Source organism: Sycon ciliatum, chromosome 1, assembly GCF_964019385.1.
Source record: "Sycon ciliatum chromosome 1, ocSycCili1.1, whole genome shotgun sequence".
Lineage (NCBI taxonomy): Eukaryota > Metazoa > Porifera > Calcarea > Leucosolenida > Sycettidae > Sycon > Sycon ciliatum.
Window position 1 is genome coordinate 5,318,901 of NC_088643.1, and position 15,237 is coordinate 5,334,137.

Genomic DNA, 15,237 nt, shown 5'->3' on the forward strand with positions numbered 1-15,237 from the left:
ACTGTCATGGATTGGATTTTACATACCTGATATGGCTCTTCAGGTGTATGAACACCGCTGAAATGCCACTGGTGCACTTCTGCGTGATTTACAATGCGTATTGACAAAGAAAACTGCCTGTTACTATGGGGTTGCTATGCAGTTGCCATGGGAACAATATTGAAATTTCAAACGCCTATATCTCAAGAACCGACCACGCCCACAGATGCCAACATGGACCAAAACGTAGCGCATGACAAGGTCTTTCAGATGAAATCATAAAAAGTTGCTATACCAGACATGTGCACAGAAATTAACTTCTCGGGGCTCGGCCCACGGACTACAATATGCTAAGTGACCATTTGTCCACACCTAATGAAGAGAGAGAGAGAGAGAGAGAGAGAGAGAGAGTGTGTGTGTGTGTGTGTGTGTGTGTGTGTGTATGTGTGTGTGTGTGGGTGTGTAGATACAAACAACTACTACTACCCCCCCCCCCCCCGCACACACACAAGCACGCACGCACGCACAAACACACACGCACGCACGCACCCACACACATACAACTCCTACTTACCTAGGAAAGCCATGTGTAGCAGCTTAGGAAGGAAAATGTTCCACTTGATGGCACAGCGATCCACGACAAGCTCCGTTAGCAACATGAGAGCAAAGTTGCACCTACACGTGAGAGGTGTGAAATGCCAGGGAAACAGACTAAGTGAATAGTGTAGCAAGAAGGAGCCACGGGTGTGTGAGGTCCCTGATAGCCTACTTGGCAGGGCAGTGTGCCGGAATGGGTGCTGGGTTCGAATCTCGCTCTTTTCCAACAGCATACACCCTGCTATAAGAGACACTACACGGACACACACCGGGTGCAGCATGCATGCAACACAATGACATTTGAGCCGCGCCAAGCTAAAAAGTGGCTTAGTGTTTTGCCAACAAATCGAGAAAATCACCAAAACGTCACAGTCGGCGAAATTCTACTCGAGCGCAGTCGCGAAAATATTCACTTTCGAGCATCCTTTCAAGTCAAATAGTTTGCAAGTGGAGAAGAAGGAAGAGACCTTTTATTTTCGAGCAACACTTCTTCAGTGTTCCCTCTTTCATCGTTGTGGGGATTTCTCGGCGCTGCCAGAGATCGTAATGGAGCGTTCTGGAGAATGTGGAAGCGAGCAGGATGACACTCTGTCTCCTTGTGCGCCCACCCTAGTTGACGAGGAAAAATCGATCATTCATAGTGGCTGTGGTTCTCATCGTGGCCACGACTACCGTTTTATCTCTAATATAAGCACGGTCCTTTATTTTTTCAATATACCTCCGCCCCGTGCTATTAATAGAGACGTTCCTTTATTGGAGACTGTTCCATTATTATTTCAACCTCATTTCAGAGGCATGTTTCCATGCCAAATTCATGTCAGACACACACATTTCAGGGTTTTTTTCGCCGGTACAGATAATGAATTTACACAGTGTGCTTATAATGGAGACTGAGCACTTTATTTTTTGAATGCCACCCCAAGGTGTTCTATTATTGGAGACGTTCTATTATTGGAGACGTGCTATTATTGGAGACTGTGCTTATATTAGAGATAATACGGTAGTCTAGAGCGGCTGGTATACCTGCCGTCCGGCCATCACTCGGACAAGCTCTCTGGTGAGATGGATCTTGCTGCGATGTTTCACTTTGTTTCGGGTACCTTCAAATGTTCATGATGTGGCGTACTGTACTCCAAAATTTCCTCATTTCAAGGACAATGGTGCGACACGATGAAACGATGCATTGACTCTACCTGCTATCATATCGTCCCGTGGTGCTTATACCACTACCTACACCAGGGAAGGAGAATGACATGGACTAGGACGGACAAAGAATCAGTGCCGCCTTTTAGCGATGTGCAGTCTGTTGGACCTACGTGCAAGGGACCAATGGAGCTCGATCTTTGGCACAACACTACGAGCTACAGGGAAGGATAAATTCATGCTGTCGTAGGTGATTGGAGAGAGGATGACGGACTGTCTTGGTAAGATGCGACGTTTCCCAGCCCAGCGAAAAATATAGTCCGTGACAGACTCACAAAATCATTGAAGGGTATGAAAATTCGTGTTGCGTGATGAAATGACAAGATCAATTATTTCTTCTTTCTTGGATCTTCTAATCAGAACACAAGTGCTCGTTCTTCTTGTATTGCTTCCACACCTGCTAAGCTTTGTCTCCACTTGGTGTCCCATGTTTTCTGGAGTAGGTCTTCATAATTATTATCTTAGTTTCACTGATACCATGCATGCTGTGACATGTGCGCAATGTATGCTTATTTATGGCACATATACATTTCAGATGGGCACCAAAATTTCCTTGATGGTAGTTGGATAGGTAGACATCACTTTGGCATGAAAAAAGAAATTTCCAAAATTTATGCCTAAGCCACCTTTTTGCTTGGCTCGGCTCATTTAGTACACAAGCACTGATGACTCAAATGGCATGACAGGACAAGATATACAACTCAAATCAAGGGCGTGTAACGTATCAAGAACAGCTCACCGTGTAATGCAAACTCAGTACTCACATATGCAACACACTATCCAATCGAAAGCTAGCCACGCACAAGATCTTACCGATACACGAGTGCAGTGTGCGTGTTGGGCAGCAGAAAGTCAGTCAGTGGCGCATAGTAACCGCCCCCGGTGGGCATCGGTAGTGGGCCGCACAGTACTTTGTTTGGACTACCTACGGGTGTCCTGAATGAACTGGCACTGTTCGTAGCTGTGGCAGGACCGGGGCTCAGACCAGTTTCCTGAACACGCACAACAAAGAGGGACAGAGCCAGTGATAAAATAATAATTATAATGTTAGAAGGTAAGAAAGCGAACCTGAATGTGCGCGTGTGAGTGTGCACGAGATGGGCAGACAGGCAGACACACAGAGGAAAAACTGGAACAAGTCATTAGTTGTTACTCCGAGTTTCACGCCAAATGCCAATCCCAAGACAACAAAGATTTACTCACAGCAACGATGCCAGCCTATGAGACAGGCAAAGAAATAAAAAAAGAGAGAAGGGGGGAGGGGAAGAGAGAGAGAGAGAGAGAGAGAGAGAGAGAGAGAGAGAGAGAGAGAGAGAGAGAGAGAGAGAGAGAGAGAGAGAGAGAGAGAGAGAGAGAGACAGAGAGAGACAGAGAGAGAGACAGAGAGATGGTTAGGAGATAGAGATAGATGTCTAGATAGATGGATAAAGAGAGAGAGAGAGAGAGAGAGAGAGAGAGAGAGAGAGAGAGAGAGAGAGAGAGAGAGAGAGAGAGAGAGAGAGAGAGAGAGAGAGAGAGAGAGAGAGAGAGAGAGAGAGAGAGAGAGAGAGAGAGAGAGAGAGAGAGAGAGAGAGAGAGAGAGAGAGAGAGAGAGAGAGAGAGAGAGAGAGAGAGGGAGAAGCAGATAGTATAAGTACTTATCAGTACTCACGCGTTTGGGTGTTTTGATAGAGTTGGTGAGAACTACATCAGGTTGCACACTTCTCACGGGCGTGTCCTCCACGTCCTCTTCCAATACGTCAGCGCTCTGCTGTGCTTTGATAGTGACCAGGGATGAAGAGACTGCCACGCGACACGGGTCCACACTGCTGGGTGCCATGTGACAGGTCGCATTCGTCACCTCATCCTCATCCAACTAATACAGAAAACAGGACACACACACACACGTGCAGCATGTGAAGAATTAGTACAGTGTCTTGCAGTAGTGTAGCCCTCCCCCCCCCCCCCCCCACACACACACAGCACACATTCAAACATGCATATCATACAGAAAAAAACCATGGATCGTCATACCTTTTCAAAGCGTTCACATCTCTGTCTCCCATACAATGCTGGCCAAAAAATCATCCCATGAATAAATTGCCATCAGGTCCTGCACAGCCCAGGCACTATAAACACTCGGCTGTGTATTCAAATTCAGCGCCATTTACACTGCAGTGATGGGGCAAACTTCACTGGCCGGCTCTGTACATCTCGGAGACAATAACGGGCTACGCATCATAACTCGGCAACATCGAACTCACCACACCACCCGCTGGCAAACTGGAAGAGAAGTGCACGCCTGCATCGGTAGCGTTCTCCGCATCCAAGACCATCGGCGGGGCGGAGTAGCGCTTTGCCGCCCGGGCTGCTGCATCGGTATGCTTGTCGCGGCTGAACTCACGTCGATTCCTGGACAGCATGAGGAACCAGAACATAGAATCTAGAAATTCAGAGGACTTGCAGAGTTTACCTCAGACTGAGAACATCAACAATATTGTCTGCAGAAAACTATCTCACTGACCATTCAGTGAACCATGTCATTTCATGTCTACTTACACATGCAAGTTGTCTGGTGAGGCTACCAGTGTCCTTGTATCTTCGGTAGTGCTGGGACGTTGGCAGCAACTGCTATTGCGGCTGACAGTGGGCAAGCGTGGTTGAACAATGTAGTACGGCGGTACGGCGATTTGATCGATTGTAGCAGTCAGTGGGTCCATCGACTGCACCAAAGCAACAAAGAACAAGGAGCAACACACAAACACACACACACACACAGACATCCACACACACACACACAAGTAATTGTCAGTGAAAGGATTGGCAAGGAACGCAAAACTAAAAACACGATGCACAGCACAGTAAACCATCACACCGGGGAGCAATCACAAGGTTGACAGTGTCAAGGGTAAAGATGAAAAAGACCTGTGCCCAAAGACTACGCGAATGGCCGCCATACACACCTCGAGTTCTTTCATGAGCTCGCCGATGATAACGTTGGGTGCAGTGCGACCAATATAGACAACCACTTTCTTTGCCTGGATAATGAACAAAGAAACCAAAGAGCAAGCCAGGAATCCATTAGAACTTGAAATGACATATATGAGAGAGAGAGAGAGGAAGAGAGAGGAAGAAAACTACATTGTAGCAGTATTCCATGTGGTTGGATTCACTTTATACTCAACGCTAGGGTATGCCACCAGCATACATTCTTCAGACAACCTCTCAACACATACAAATGATACAAGACTTGACAAAGCAGGCCTGCCTGAGGGGGTGGGAGGAGGAAAGGAGGGCATACTTACGTAGTGCAGTAGCTCAGGGCTGCCGCTGTAACCAGCGAGCATAACAACGTAGGCCAGCGCTGTGGGAATATTGTAATGATACTTGCACAGATTGGCCCAGCAGTCCTCAATCTCCTTGGAGTGCACGTCTTCATACTGAGTACACACATACAAAACAGTGCAGAAAAGTAAATTTAGCTATGAACACGTTCACAAATACGACACGGCATGACAGACATAATAAAATACAATGGTGACCATTGATGGAATTGCGATTTTATACGACTCACTGTTGCAAAAAATAGTAGAAAAAAACACTAATCCGTGCAAATATTAAATTTAACCCTTTTATTTATTGGCCGGCCCATACATTGATTGAACACCGATGTACGATGGGGTAGGCATTTTGAAATTATCGTAACTAATACTTGGTCAAATCTCGGTCTTTCGGAGAGATCGAAATATGTAGGTCGAAGAGAAAACTCTCAGCTGTCGCCTCGAACAATTTGCGAAGCGATACAAAGAGTGGTTCTTGAGTTATAGCACTCGTAATGTTGGTCCCGGGAAATTTGCGCTCAGAGCGCGATGTGTGGGTCAACGGCCGGGATTTTCCCTGCTTACGTCACCTGTTGACAAGGCTACACCGATTCAACTTCAAACGTAGGTTCCCGGGAGTCTCTACGAAAATTTTTGAGTTTGATACGAGCAACAGGAGTGAAATGGTGGATAGAGATAGATCTTGAGCATGAGCCCAGCGCTGGTGGGCCTTCCCTGGCTTGCAGCGCTGCGCCAGTGCAGCCCGTAGAGTCGAGTGTACGCTCATTGCGCTCCTCTCGTCAAGGCCTTTCCAGGATGCCCAAGATCGTGGAATTTGCCCAGTGCAAACTAAAGTTACGTCCAATTTAGGTACAGGTTTGGCGATTGCGTGGGCTTGTGTATATTTTAATCTGCCAATAAAGGGTTAATACACTCCGTGCAATAAATGCTGAGCCAAAATCATTCAATGGCACAATGGGTAGACTGCATAATAGTACTTGGCAAGACTATTGGCTAAGTTACAAGTCCAGTGTCTGTGGTGATACGGCCATGCTAAGGCCATGCAGCACTTGATGCTACTGCATTCATTGCAGAAATTCCACAGGCCAATACCGCAACATAGCAACAGAGATACAGGGCATACACACACACACCTTGACAGTGATGTAAAAGAGGTTGTTGAGCACCATCTCGGTGGCCTCTACACTGGCCGAGCCAGAGGGCAGTGGCACGTTTGTACGCCAGCTGTCCTCGCACACCACCACGGCGGACTGGCGCGGGAAGCCATGCGACGCCATCGGCCACTGTGTGGACATCTCCAGCTCAATGTTGCGTAACCATGGTACCATGTACTGTAGAATACAGCGCTGGCCACGCAGCTTGGCACTCTCAAAACGCATGAACAGTTCTGAGGAAACAAATCAAAAACAGTCGCAGGAACTTCATGTTAAACGCGCTAGTGCAGATTTACCAGTGGTCATTGCTCAATGCTCAAAGTCAAAGGTGTTACGGCTTCAGTAAAAAAAAACTGTGCTCAATTGCCTAGAACGACTGAGAGGCTTAGAGTCCAAATCTGGTGCAGTGTATGGAGTCCAGATCTGGTGCAGTGTATTGAGTCCAGATCTGGTGCAGTGTATTGAATCCAGATCTGGTGCAGTGTATTGAGTCTAGCTATGTTGCAGTGCATTGAGTCCAGCTCAGGTGCAGTGTATTGATGCAACTCACACCGCACAATAACACCTCGAAATGCACCTACCTGAAAGCATGGGTAGCGTCAGCTCCGGGTGAGAGCGAGCCAGCCGCTCGGAGAGAGTACACTGCCAGAGTGAGTGGGCACCGGCCAGGCTAGTCATGATACAGCTACTGGCATCACTATCTGATGAGAAATAGCGCCTGCACACACACACAGGTCATTCACGACGGAACAATTAGGAAAGGCTCTGTCAGCGAGTGCTTTGTGATACTTTTAAGAAAATTAAAAAAAATATTTCGTCGACAATTTGTTCAATGTAATCAAGTAGCGTGCTCCACTGTCCGAAGAGACAATTTGACAATTCGTTTAGTGATTTAGCAACCGCAGTACTGTACAAAGTACACTGTATGTACATACTGTGACCGTTGTTTCTCTTTCCATCGGTCTACCTGATAAGATGGTATTAGTGACTACACCCTATTTCCAAAACTTGCTCCGATCGCTTCGATTTTGGTCTCATGCGATTCTCCCAGGCGTAGTACATAGGAAATCTGTAAGTATTATTCGAATCGGCCCAGCCATTCTTGAGTTATAGTGAGTTGAAGTGCGCCAAGTTGGACTTTTGCTGGAAACAGAAATGAATGGGAGCGATGGGAGAATCGGGAACGACCGCACAGTCCGTGCATGCAGTACAGTGTACAGTGCACACGCCTCGTCACTCGAACTGCGCGTACGAAATTGCATACTTTGGTATGCTGGCGCAGAACAAATTCGCTCGTAGAGGAAGACGAAAGCGTCTCACCGCCTTGTAATTTCACATGGCCAGTAGTTTTTCGACGCTGAAGACGATGGAATAGTCCGCGACGCTGCGACCCGACCAGAACAACCCGAAATTCATGCCCTGAAAAAGCGCTGAGCGCAGAGCTCCTAAATTTTGTCGTATGGAAACGGGACTTCGGGTCTCAAGGGCACGAACATCTCCTCTCTCAGATAAAGCAATTCACTCGATGCGATATTCTACAATTTGACCTGGCCACGCCGAAATGCACTGCCATGTCAGATTCTCCCATCGGAAGTATAGAAACTTGTTTCCAAAAAAATCAGCGTCTGGGTGCGAGGGAGTAAAGTCACTAATGGTATTGACAGTACTTGTGGAATGCTGATCAGGACAGCTTCAAGCTGATCATGTCACCAGGTGTATATGCACTTGAGGCTACTCGAAATCTACTCAAAACAGTATCCGTCCCGCTATGTGAACAGTATGGTCTCGGCGTCACCTCAGGTCGCCTGAGGGCAAAAAGCCTCACCATCACTATGCTCCCATACGCAATTTTTTGTCTTTGCCTGTGAGCTGTGATCATTGTAAAAAAATAAAAAATAAAAAAATGCTAACAACGGTAGCTCTTACCTGTCGAGTATTTGCAGTAGCTGAGCAGCTCGCTCGCGAACACGATAACTAGTATCGGAAGTCATGAAGAGCGCGACGTTGAGAATGGCCACCATGTCACAAGGGTAGTTGGGACTGCGCAACAGGAAGCACGGCACAATGGAGACATTAGAATAACATCAAATACCATCTTACACAAATAGGTATGCAGACCCAAAATCAAGATGTTTCACTCGATTAGAAGGAGATCATCACCTAAGTACATGTGTGTACTTCGAAGTAAGATGTTGTTCTCTCTGCTGAACAAGTGGCATTCAAAACAATTTCCATGCACCAATCAGACAATGCAATACAATTCAAGCAGCCTTCTGTTGTCCAAAACATACAGTAGGGAGAGAGGAAAATTATAATTACAACTCTACAACTCAGAGTTTCACGCTCTGGGCGATCTTCAGGTAACACAAATATCCCCGCTTACTTCTGAGCAAAAGAGCGTGCCAGAGCATGGAAACAGCCATCCACAACCAGCCGAGATCCAATGTAGCACTTCTCAATGATCCATTCGAGCAGGACAGGCAAATCGGTGTTGCGCAACATCAATATCTCCAGGGCACTGCGGATCAGATTTTGCGTCTGTCGGTCAAAGCAGCCATGGATAGCACAACACAAGTCAGCCTATCGGCTACAGTGATAATACATACTAGTAGCAGCAATCATTCAGTGCACCCAGGCCATAACACACACAGGAGCAATAGGTGCTTGAAGGATTTGAAAGAGAAAGAAATCTGCTTGTGACAGGGTGAAAACCTCACACAAAGCTACTGTGTGTATAGTAATGGTAGCGACCTCGGTGATAATTTTATAAGGAAGTTGGTTGCTCCCCACACTGGAACACTGTGTATATGCACAGAGAATCACAAAGTACAGTTCAAACTTACACTGGATAATGACAGAATTATATTTCAGAATGCTCTGTCTCTACTAGTATATCAACGTCTTTGGCCAGTTTCCTAATTCGATTTCATCTGACATCACAGTCTTCATATTATAATCCAGAATAGCTGGCAACCACTGCGTGGTCTGAGCCATTCCGCAACTATACAGGACCCGCGTGTGGACTGAATGAAAGAGCACTACAAATATCCCTTGCCTTCTCCTCGGGCCGCTCCAGTCCCTTCGATATCCAACGAAGCAGGTAGCCGTGTGGTTCCAATGCCGACGAGTTGAAGATCGGGCCACAAATCAGCAGTGAGCAAATAGCCTAAAGCACACAGTGATAGAAGAAGAAAAAAGAGACCCTTCACCCAAGCTCCATGGTGTTTTGAATCGAACAAGGAGTAGGAGTCACAACTACATCAAATCAGAACAATGTTCTGTTCCATGGGAAATTGTGGGCACAAGTTATGCGATCAAGTCCACCAACTAAACCAGATTTTGATCGCATAACTAGTGCCCACAATTTCCCATGTTACAATCTGAGTTCTTAATGTTCTGTTCAATGTTCTTATCCGGCGTGATGTGGTTATGTCCCAACGTTTACCTGGCAGGACTGGATAAACATTCTCATCAGCCACTACTAGCAATACGGCACAAACAAATGATTCAAATAAGTGAAATAGCCCACCTTCAGAGCAGCAGCATGGAGGTCTGGCTGTTTGATTATCCTTGTGGCACTAAGAAGACAGAAAGAAAGAAAAGTGAATGAAAGAAAGAGGACATCAACCAAGCAGGTCCACATGAACCAATAATGGCACCATCAAGGTGTGCCTCTTATTCATGCAATATACATCAACTCTGACACAAACACGGCATGGCAGGACCGGACCCAACCGTACGCATTACCAGAATCCAGCAGGCGTATACTCAGTAGCTCGGCAATATTAACACCCCCCCCCCCCTCATATAGGGATTGGACCAGGGTAGTGTATTGCGTGTAATTTTAGGTGTTGTTAAATTTCGGTGTCAGGGACCCGCCAGGTTTCAGGTGTAATGTAGAATTAGGTGACCAACCTACCCTTCACGTACAGTGTGTACTCTGGTGCCTTTTAGGTGTTATCTAGATTTACATGTCGGTGCCTGTTTTCTCTACCGAAATTACCGAAATTAAAATTACACCAAAAATAACGTGTTATACAACATACGTAATATGATGTCCTAGCCAAGCGGGCATAAAAGTTCCCGAGCATACCAGCTACCAGTAGGACTTACGTAGCTAGCTCAGATGTTGTGATAGACAGCTGTCCACACCAACTACCGAACAAGAAAAACAAGTCGCCTCGCATCTCACTCGATAGTACACCTACAAACGAGAAGCGAAAACAATAAACACACACCTACCAAACGGGGAAGCAAGAAAATGCTGTATTGTCGAACAATACTTAGTACTACTAGTGTTTGTAGCTTGATGCATGCTGACAGGATGGACCTAGAAGAAATGTCCCACGTCAAGAGCTGCATAGATAATTAGATATATAATGGAATGTTGATACAATGTATCAGTACTCAATTACACCGGCATGTCATATTGTTTGATGAACAACCTTTCAACACAAAGCCCAGTCCTAAAGCAGACGATGCTCGCGGAGTATGCAGTCTGCATACATCTCGTACACATCGATACTATTCTACCTATTGCTATCTGCTGTGGCAGTCGGTGAGCCAGCCTCACCTTGCTCAATACTGTTGACAAGCTCAGAGATGAAGGTGCAGAAGCAAAGACGCATTTGGTCGTACGGCGCTCCCACTTTTTCGTTTTCCTGCAACAGGAACAATCTGTTGATAGATGGGCAACAAAAGCAGCAGAGAACAAGAATAGTCAGCAGATGATGGGGTCAAAAATCAAACAATACATTTTACGGCTCGAGTGAGCGTCGAGCAGACATACTTTTTTCGAATCCGTAGGAACACCACCACCACCAAGAAGCCATATTTGGAGTAACGGGAAGTAGATCTAAGAAGACCAAGTCGGTCAGCACTGGGCAGAGCCTATTGTATCTGTATAAACCCATGGTGGCTAGCATCACATACTGATCACATACTGAAATGAATGACGTTCGTTTCAGGGACGGCAAAAAAAACTTGCAACTGTCTCTTATGTACAAAGGAGGGCATTGGTAAAGTTGACAGAATTGAAAAAGTGCAAACCAAAGTCCATGTACCTCATTGCCTCGATGTAGTCCAGATGACAACGTAGCAGATTACCAGATGCATCCAATGTGCCAGAAGGCCTAAAGTACACACACACACACACACACACACACACACACACACACACACACACACACACACACACACACACACACACACACACACACACACACACACACACACACACACACACACACACACACACACACACACACACACACACACACACACACACACACACACACACACACACACACACACACACACACACACACACACACACACACACACACACACACACACACACACACACACACACACACACACACACACACACACACACACACACACACACACACACACACACACACACACACACACACACACACACACACACACACACACACACACACACACACACACACACACACACACACACACACAATTTCACCGGTTAGTGACAACATTCAAGGCATCCATAAAAATACTTATGTATTGGCCCCATCTACCCAGGGAATGATTCCATTCACACGGGATTAACAAAAATAGGAACCAACCAGAAAGATGCCGCAAATACAGAACACATTGCCAAAAAATTGAAATTAGTTTTTTTAGAAAAAAAGAAAAAGAAAAGAAGCCCATTGACCAGGAGACATTCAACTACAAATGGTGTACAATGCCATATTGTCATGAGGAAATTTAGAAAGAGTGAAGCTTACGAGTTCCGGAAGGCTCCGTTTGCCGCCACGAACGAATAGATGCGACTGATATTCAGCCGAAGAGGATTCTGCTTGTGTCTGTTCTTTCTTTTGCCCTGAGCAAGCAGAAGAAAAGAGCAAGCAACGTGCACACACCTGTGTTTAGAGCAGAAATGTCATCAAAAAGGACTTCTTTGATAGCTCAAGACTCGACACCGCAGAAACAGCAAAGAACCACAACACAAAGAGATCAGGACACACACTAAACTCATGAGGAAAGACAAGCCACACAGAGAAAATCCCCAGCCGTAGCAGTACTTACTCGGTCGAGGGTTTCAACCAACAGTTGCAGCTCAGTGACCATATCACTACACACAACAAGAACACAAGCATCACAATGTGTAAGTCAAACAAGTGGTGAAATACTAAGTACAGCCAGGTTTACACATGTACAGCAAGTACAAAACATGCACACATACACATGCACACACACATGCACACACACACACACGCACGCACGCACACACACACACACATACCGTAAAGTCGCGGATAAAAGCCGGGTTTGCATACAAGCACATCGCGGATAGAAGCCTGAAAATCAAACGGGTTAAATGCATATAAGCCTGTCGCGCGTAGAAGCCTGGCTTCTATGCAAGCGCGGATCGGGTAGGTCAAGAGTGCATGCGCTATGTACGGTGCATAGTAAAACTGCCGCCATACCGGTAGTCAGCGGTAGATCTACGCGTGTCGCGCGCAGAAGCCTGGCTTCTATGTGCACACAAGCCTGGCAAAAATATCAGTGGTGCATATAAGCATGGTTTGCATACAAGCCTGGTTTGCATTAAAGCCTGATGCAGAAAGCGGCTTATGTGCTTATAAGCCCGGCTTTTATCCGCGACTTTACGGTACATGCACACACATACACACATACACACACACACACTTGCATCAGAATTAGACAGAAATCAACAGTAAAATATGAGCCCCGGCCAGCGAAAATCAGCACTTGTGTACTTGATATCAATCATCAAAATGTGACGTCAAAGTTTGGGACGCGCAGTGAGCTGGCTTTTGAAGATTCTTTTTCGATCGAGTGGGTGTCTTTGTTGTCAAAGGAGTTTCAAGTGTCTTCAAATGTCTCTGGTCAATTGATTTTAGCGCTAGGTGAGAGCTCGTCACAGGGAGGTTGAGTTTCGACACAGCGATGGCGACAGGTGTCGCGACAAGGACCGTTAAGTCCAGAGTTGTCAGCGTGAGACTCCCTGTACGAATCGGCGCTGAAAGTTAGTTCGCGATCGGAATTATTTCTCTGGTGGCGATCTCGCTGAGTTTGTCCAGCAGTGGCGAGTCTCATATGCATAGCAACGAAGAGCCCTCATAAAATCGACACTGGATACTGGTGGCGACGATAGTCAGTGCTGGAGAATAGCGACTGCGAGGAGAAGCTGAATGTCGACGCTGAGCGATCCGTATTTTTACATCGACAACAATGATGTTGCAGACACTGATGAAGGGCTTCTCACGGCGCAAAACAGAGCGTAGTATTATCAGTACTCTACCTTGCCAGACGACGCCAAGCTGGCTGCTGCCTGTGCTGAGAAAAGGGATCCCTAAAAGGTCAAACCGGCTGAACGCTTTGGGGCATCATCTTCACGTGCTACAAAACGCGAGTATTCGCTCATATCATTGAAATACAATTATGCTGAAATCATGGTCTGAGTGAAAGTGTGCAAGGGAGTGGATGTCAGTGGTATTGGTCAGTACATCTATCAGTATGGCAAGCTTTGGGACAATGCTCAAACTGCCACCACAGAGGTCCCTGCACACAATTTGGAAGGCCAGCCACCAATCATCGTTTTGCACTCTGGTGTTGTAAAGAAGGTAGTGGTGTACATGTATACGGAATATCGTCACACTTCTGAACTACTCATGCCTGCAGCACCAAGAGGGCAAGCCTGACTTGCATTCTATTAACTTACATGTACCTGTTCCACATCACAATCAGAAACTGTAGGATCAACTTGCATTGAGTCACTGGGCATGGATGCTGCGCCAACTGTACGGAATCTTGACCTGTGTGACTTCAAACTCTATTTTCCTTGCTTTCGCTTATCAGATTGTCACCAAACTTGATAACTTGAATGATTAATAGTGTAGAATCAATTTCGAGCAAAAAAATAATTTTTGAAAAAATTACACATGTTCAGGTTTCTGCTGGCTGGGGCTCATATGAAGTTTTGCAAATTATTTCCCAACAACACAGTGCTTACCCGAAGACAAGTGGGTTGCAATAACCCAGCGCTGTGACTACGGCCTCGCGGATTTCCGGCACTTCACTACGCACCAACGGGACTAGCCAATGGAAGAGAGCGGCTGGTGTGAACTTCTGTTTTCCGCCCTGCATTCACATGGTGAAAGTATCAGCATTAGCATCAGCAGTGGCAATGTAAACATGAGCTGCAACAAGAGTGCATGCAGGGTACGCACGTAAACCATAAAAATCTTCAACAAACATAGTACAGTACATGTAGGTTGTTTATCTCATATGGTATTTCTGGGTATGACTACTGAACAGTAGCCCGAACAAACCATTCAACTGTTCTAGCTGCATGTTACATGGTGCAAAATTCATTGTACAGTCGGCTACTAGCTGGCAATGATGCGACACGGACGCAGCAGCAGCAGCAGTGCAGTGTGTGCCTTGCACATGTACACACATATACACATATGTACATGCTCCATGCATGTCCACTGCATGCCTTTGCACACGTACGGATAATGCTTACAGAAGGGGGTACATATTGGACACAGTATATTTACCAGGCTCAGTTTGACTGCAACACGCAGTGCTAACACAGATGACGGGAGGTATTTTCTAGTACAGAGATACCTACTTATTTACGAGTACAGACTCTTACGATGTAACACATCAGCATCCCACAGGACACCATCACATGCATCTCACCTTGGCATCAACCTTGTCGGTAGGAGATATGTCAGCTACAGTCCTGTTGGCACATACATACACACACGCGGCGGCGCACATGCCCACACGTACACACAGACACATGCACACACACACACGCGCGCGCGCGCGCACACGCACGCACACAGCAGAGGGAGTTACAAAGACATTTAGTCAGTTCAGACAGGCATACAGTACCGGTAGCTATCAGATCACTTTAGCAAACAAATTCACACAGGCCATTCTGAAATACTAGTAGCTCTGAG

At 46.2% G+C, this 15,237-nt stretch overlaps 1 protein-coding gene across 1 annotated transcript in view; it reads right to left on the reverse strand.

The window, feature by feature from the left end:
• LOC135811108 (protein furry homolog-like) overlaps nucleotides 1-15,237 on the reverse strand; it is a 65,416-nt gene that overhangs the window by 31,748 nt on the left and 18,431 nt on the right. The window contains exons 28-47 of the mRNA XM_065324382.1: nucleotides 14,972-15,014; nucleotides 14,277-14,404; nucleotides 12,326-12,371; nucleotides 12,025-12,119; nucleotides 11,317-11,385; nucleotides 10,827-10,930; nucleotides 10,367-10,457; nucleotides 9,783-9,831; nucleotides 9,309-9,419; nucleotides 8,637-8,791; nucleotides 8,180-8,293; nucleotides 6,835-6,971; nucleotides 6,233-6,486; nucleotides 5,064-5,198; nucleotides 4,722-4,796; nucleotides 4,318-4,481; nucleotides 4,023-4,170; nucleotides 3,431-3,634; nucleotides 2,593-2,771; nucleotides 554-654 (exon numbers count right to left, since the gene is read on the reverse strand). Coding sequence (XP_065180454.1) covers nucleotides 554-654; nucleotides 2,593-2,771; nucleotides 3,431-3,634; nucleotides 4,023-4,170; nucleotides 4,318-4,481; nucleotides 4,722-4,796; nucleotides 5,064-5,198; nucleotides 6,233-6,486; nucleotides 6,835-6,971; nucleotides 8,180-8,293; nucleotides 8,637-8,791; nucleotides 9,309-9,419; nucleotides 9,783-9,831; nucleotides 10,367-10,457; nucleotides 10,827-10,930; nucleotides 11,317-11,385; nucleotides 12,025-12,119; nucleotides 12,326-12,371; nucleotides 14,277-14,404; nucleotides 14,972-15,014 — 2,402 coding nt within the window. The remainder of the gene's footprint in view (nucleotides 1-553; nucleotides 655-2,592; nucleotides 2,772-3,430; nucleotides 3,635-4,022; nucleotides 4,171-4,317; nucleotides 4,482-4,721; nucleotides 4,797-5,063; nucleotides 5,199-6,232; nucleotides 6,487-6,834; nucleotides 6,972-8,179; nucleotides 8,294-8,636; nucleotides 8,792-9,308; nucleotides 9,420-9,782; nucleotides 9,832-10,366; nucleotides 10,458-10,826; nucleotides 10,931-11,316; nucleotides 11,386-12,024; nucleotides 12,120-12,325; nucleotides 12,372-14,276; nucleotides 14,405-14,971; nucleotides 15,015-15,237) is intronic.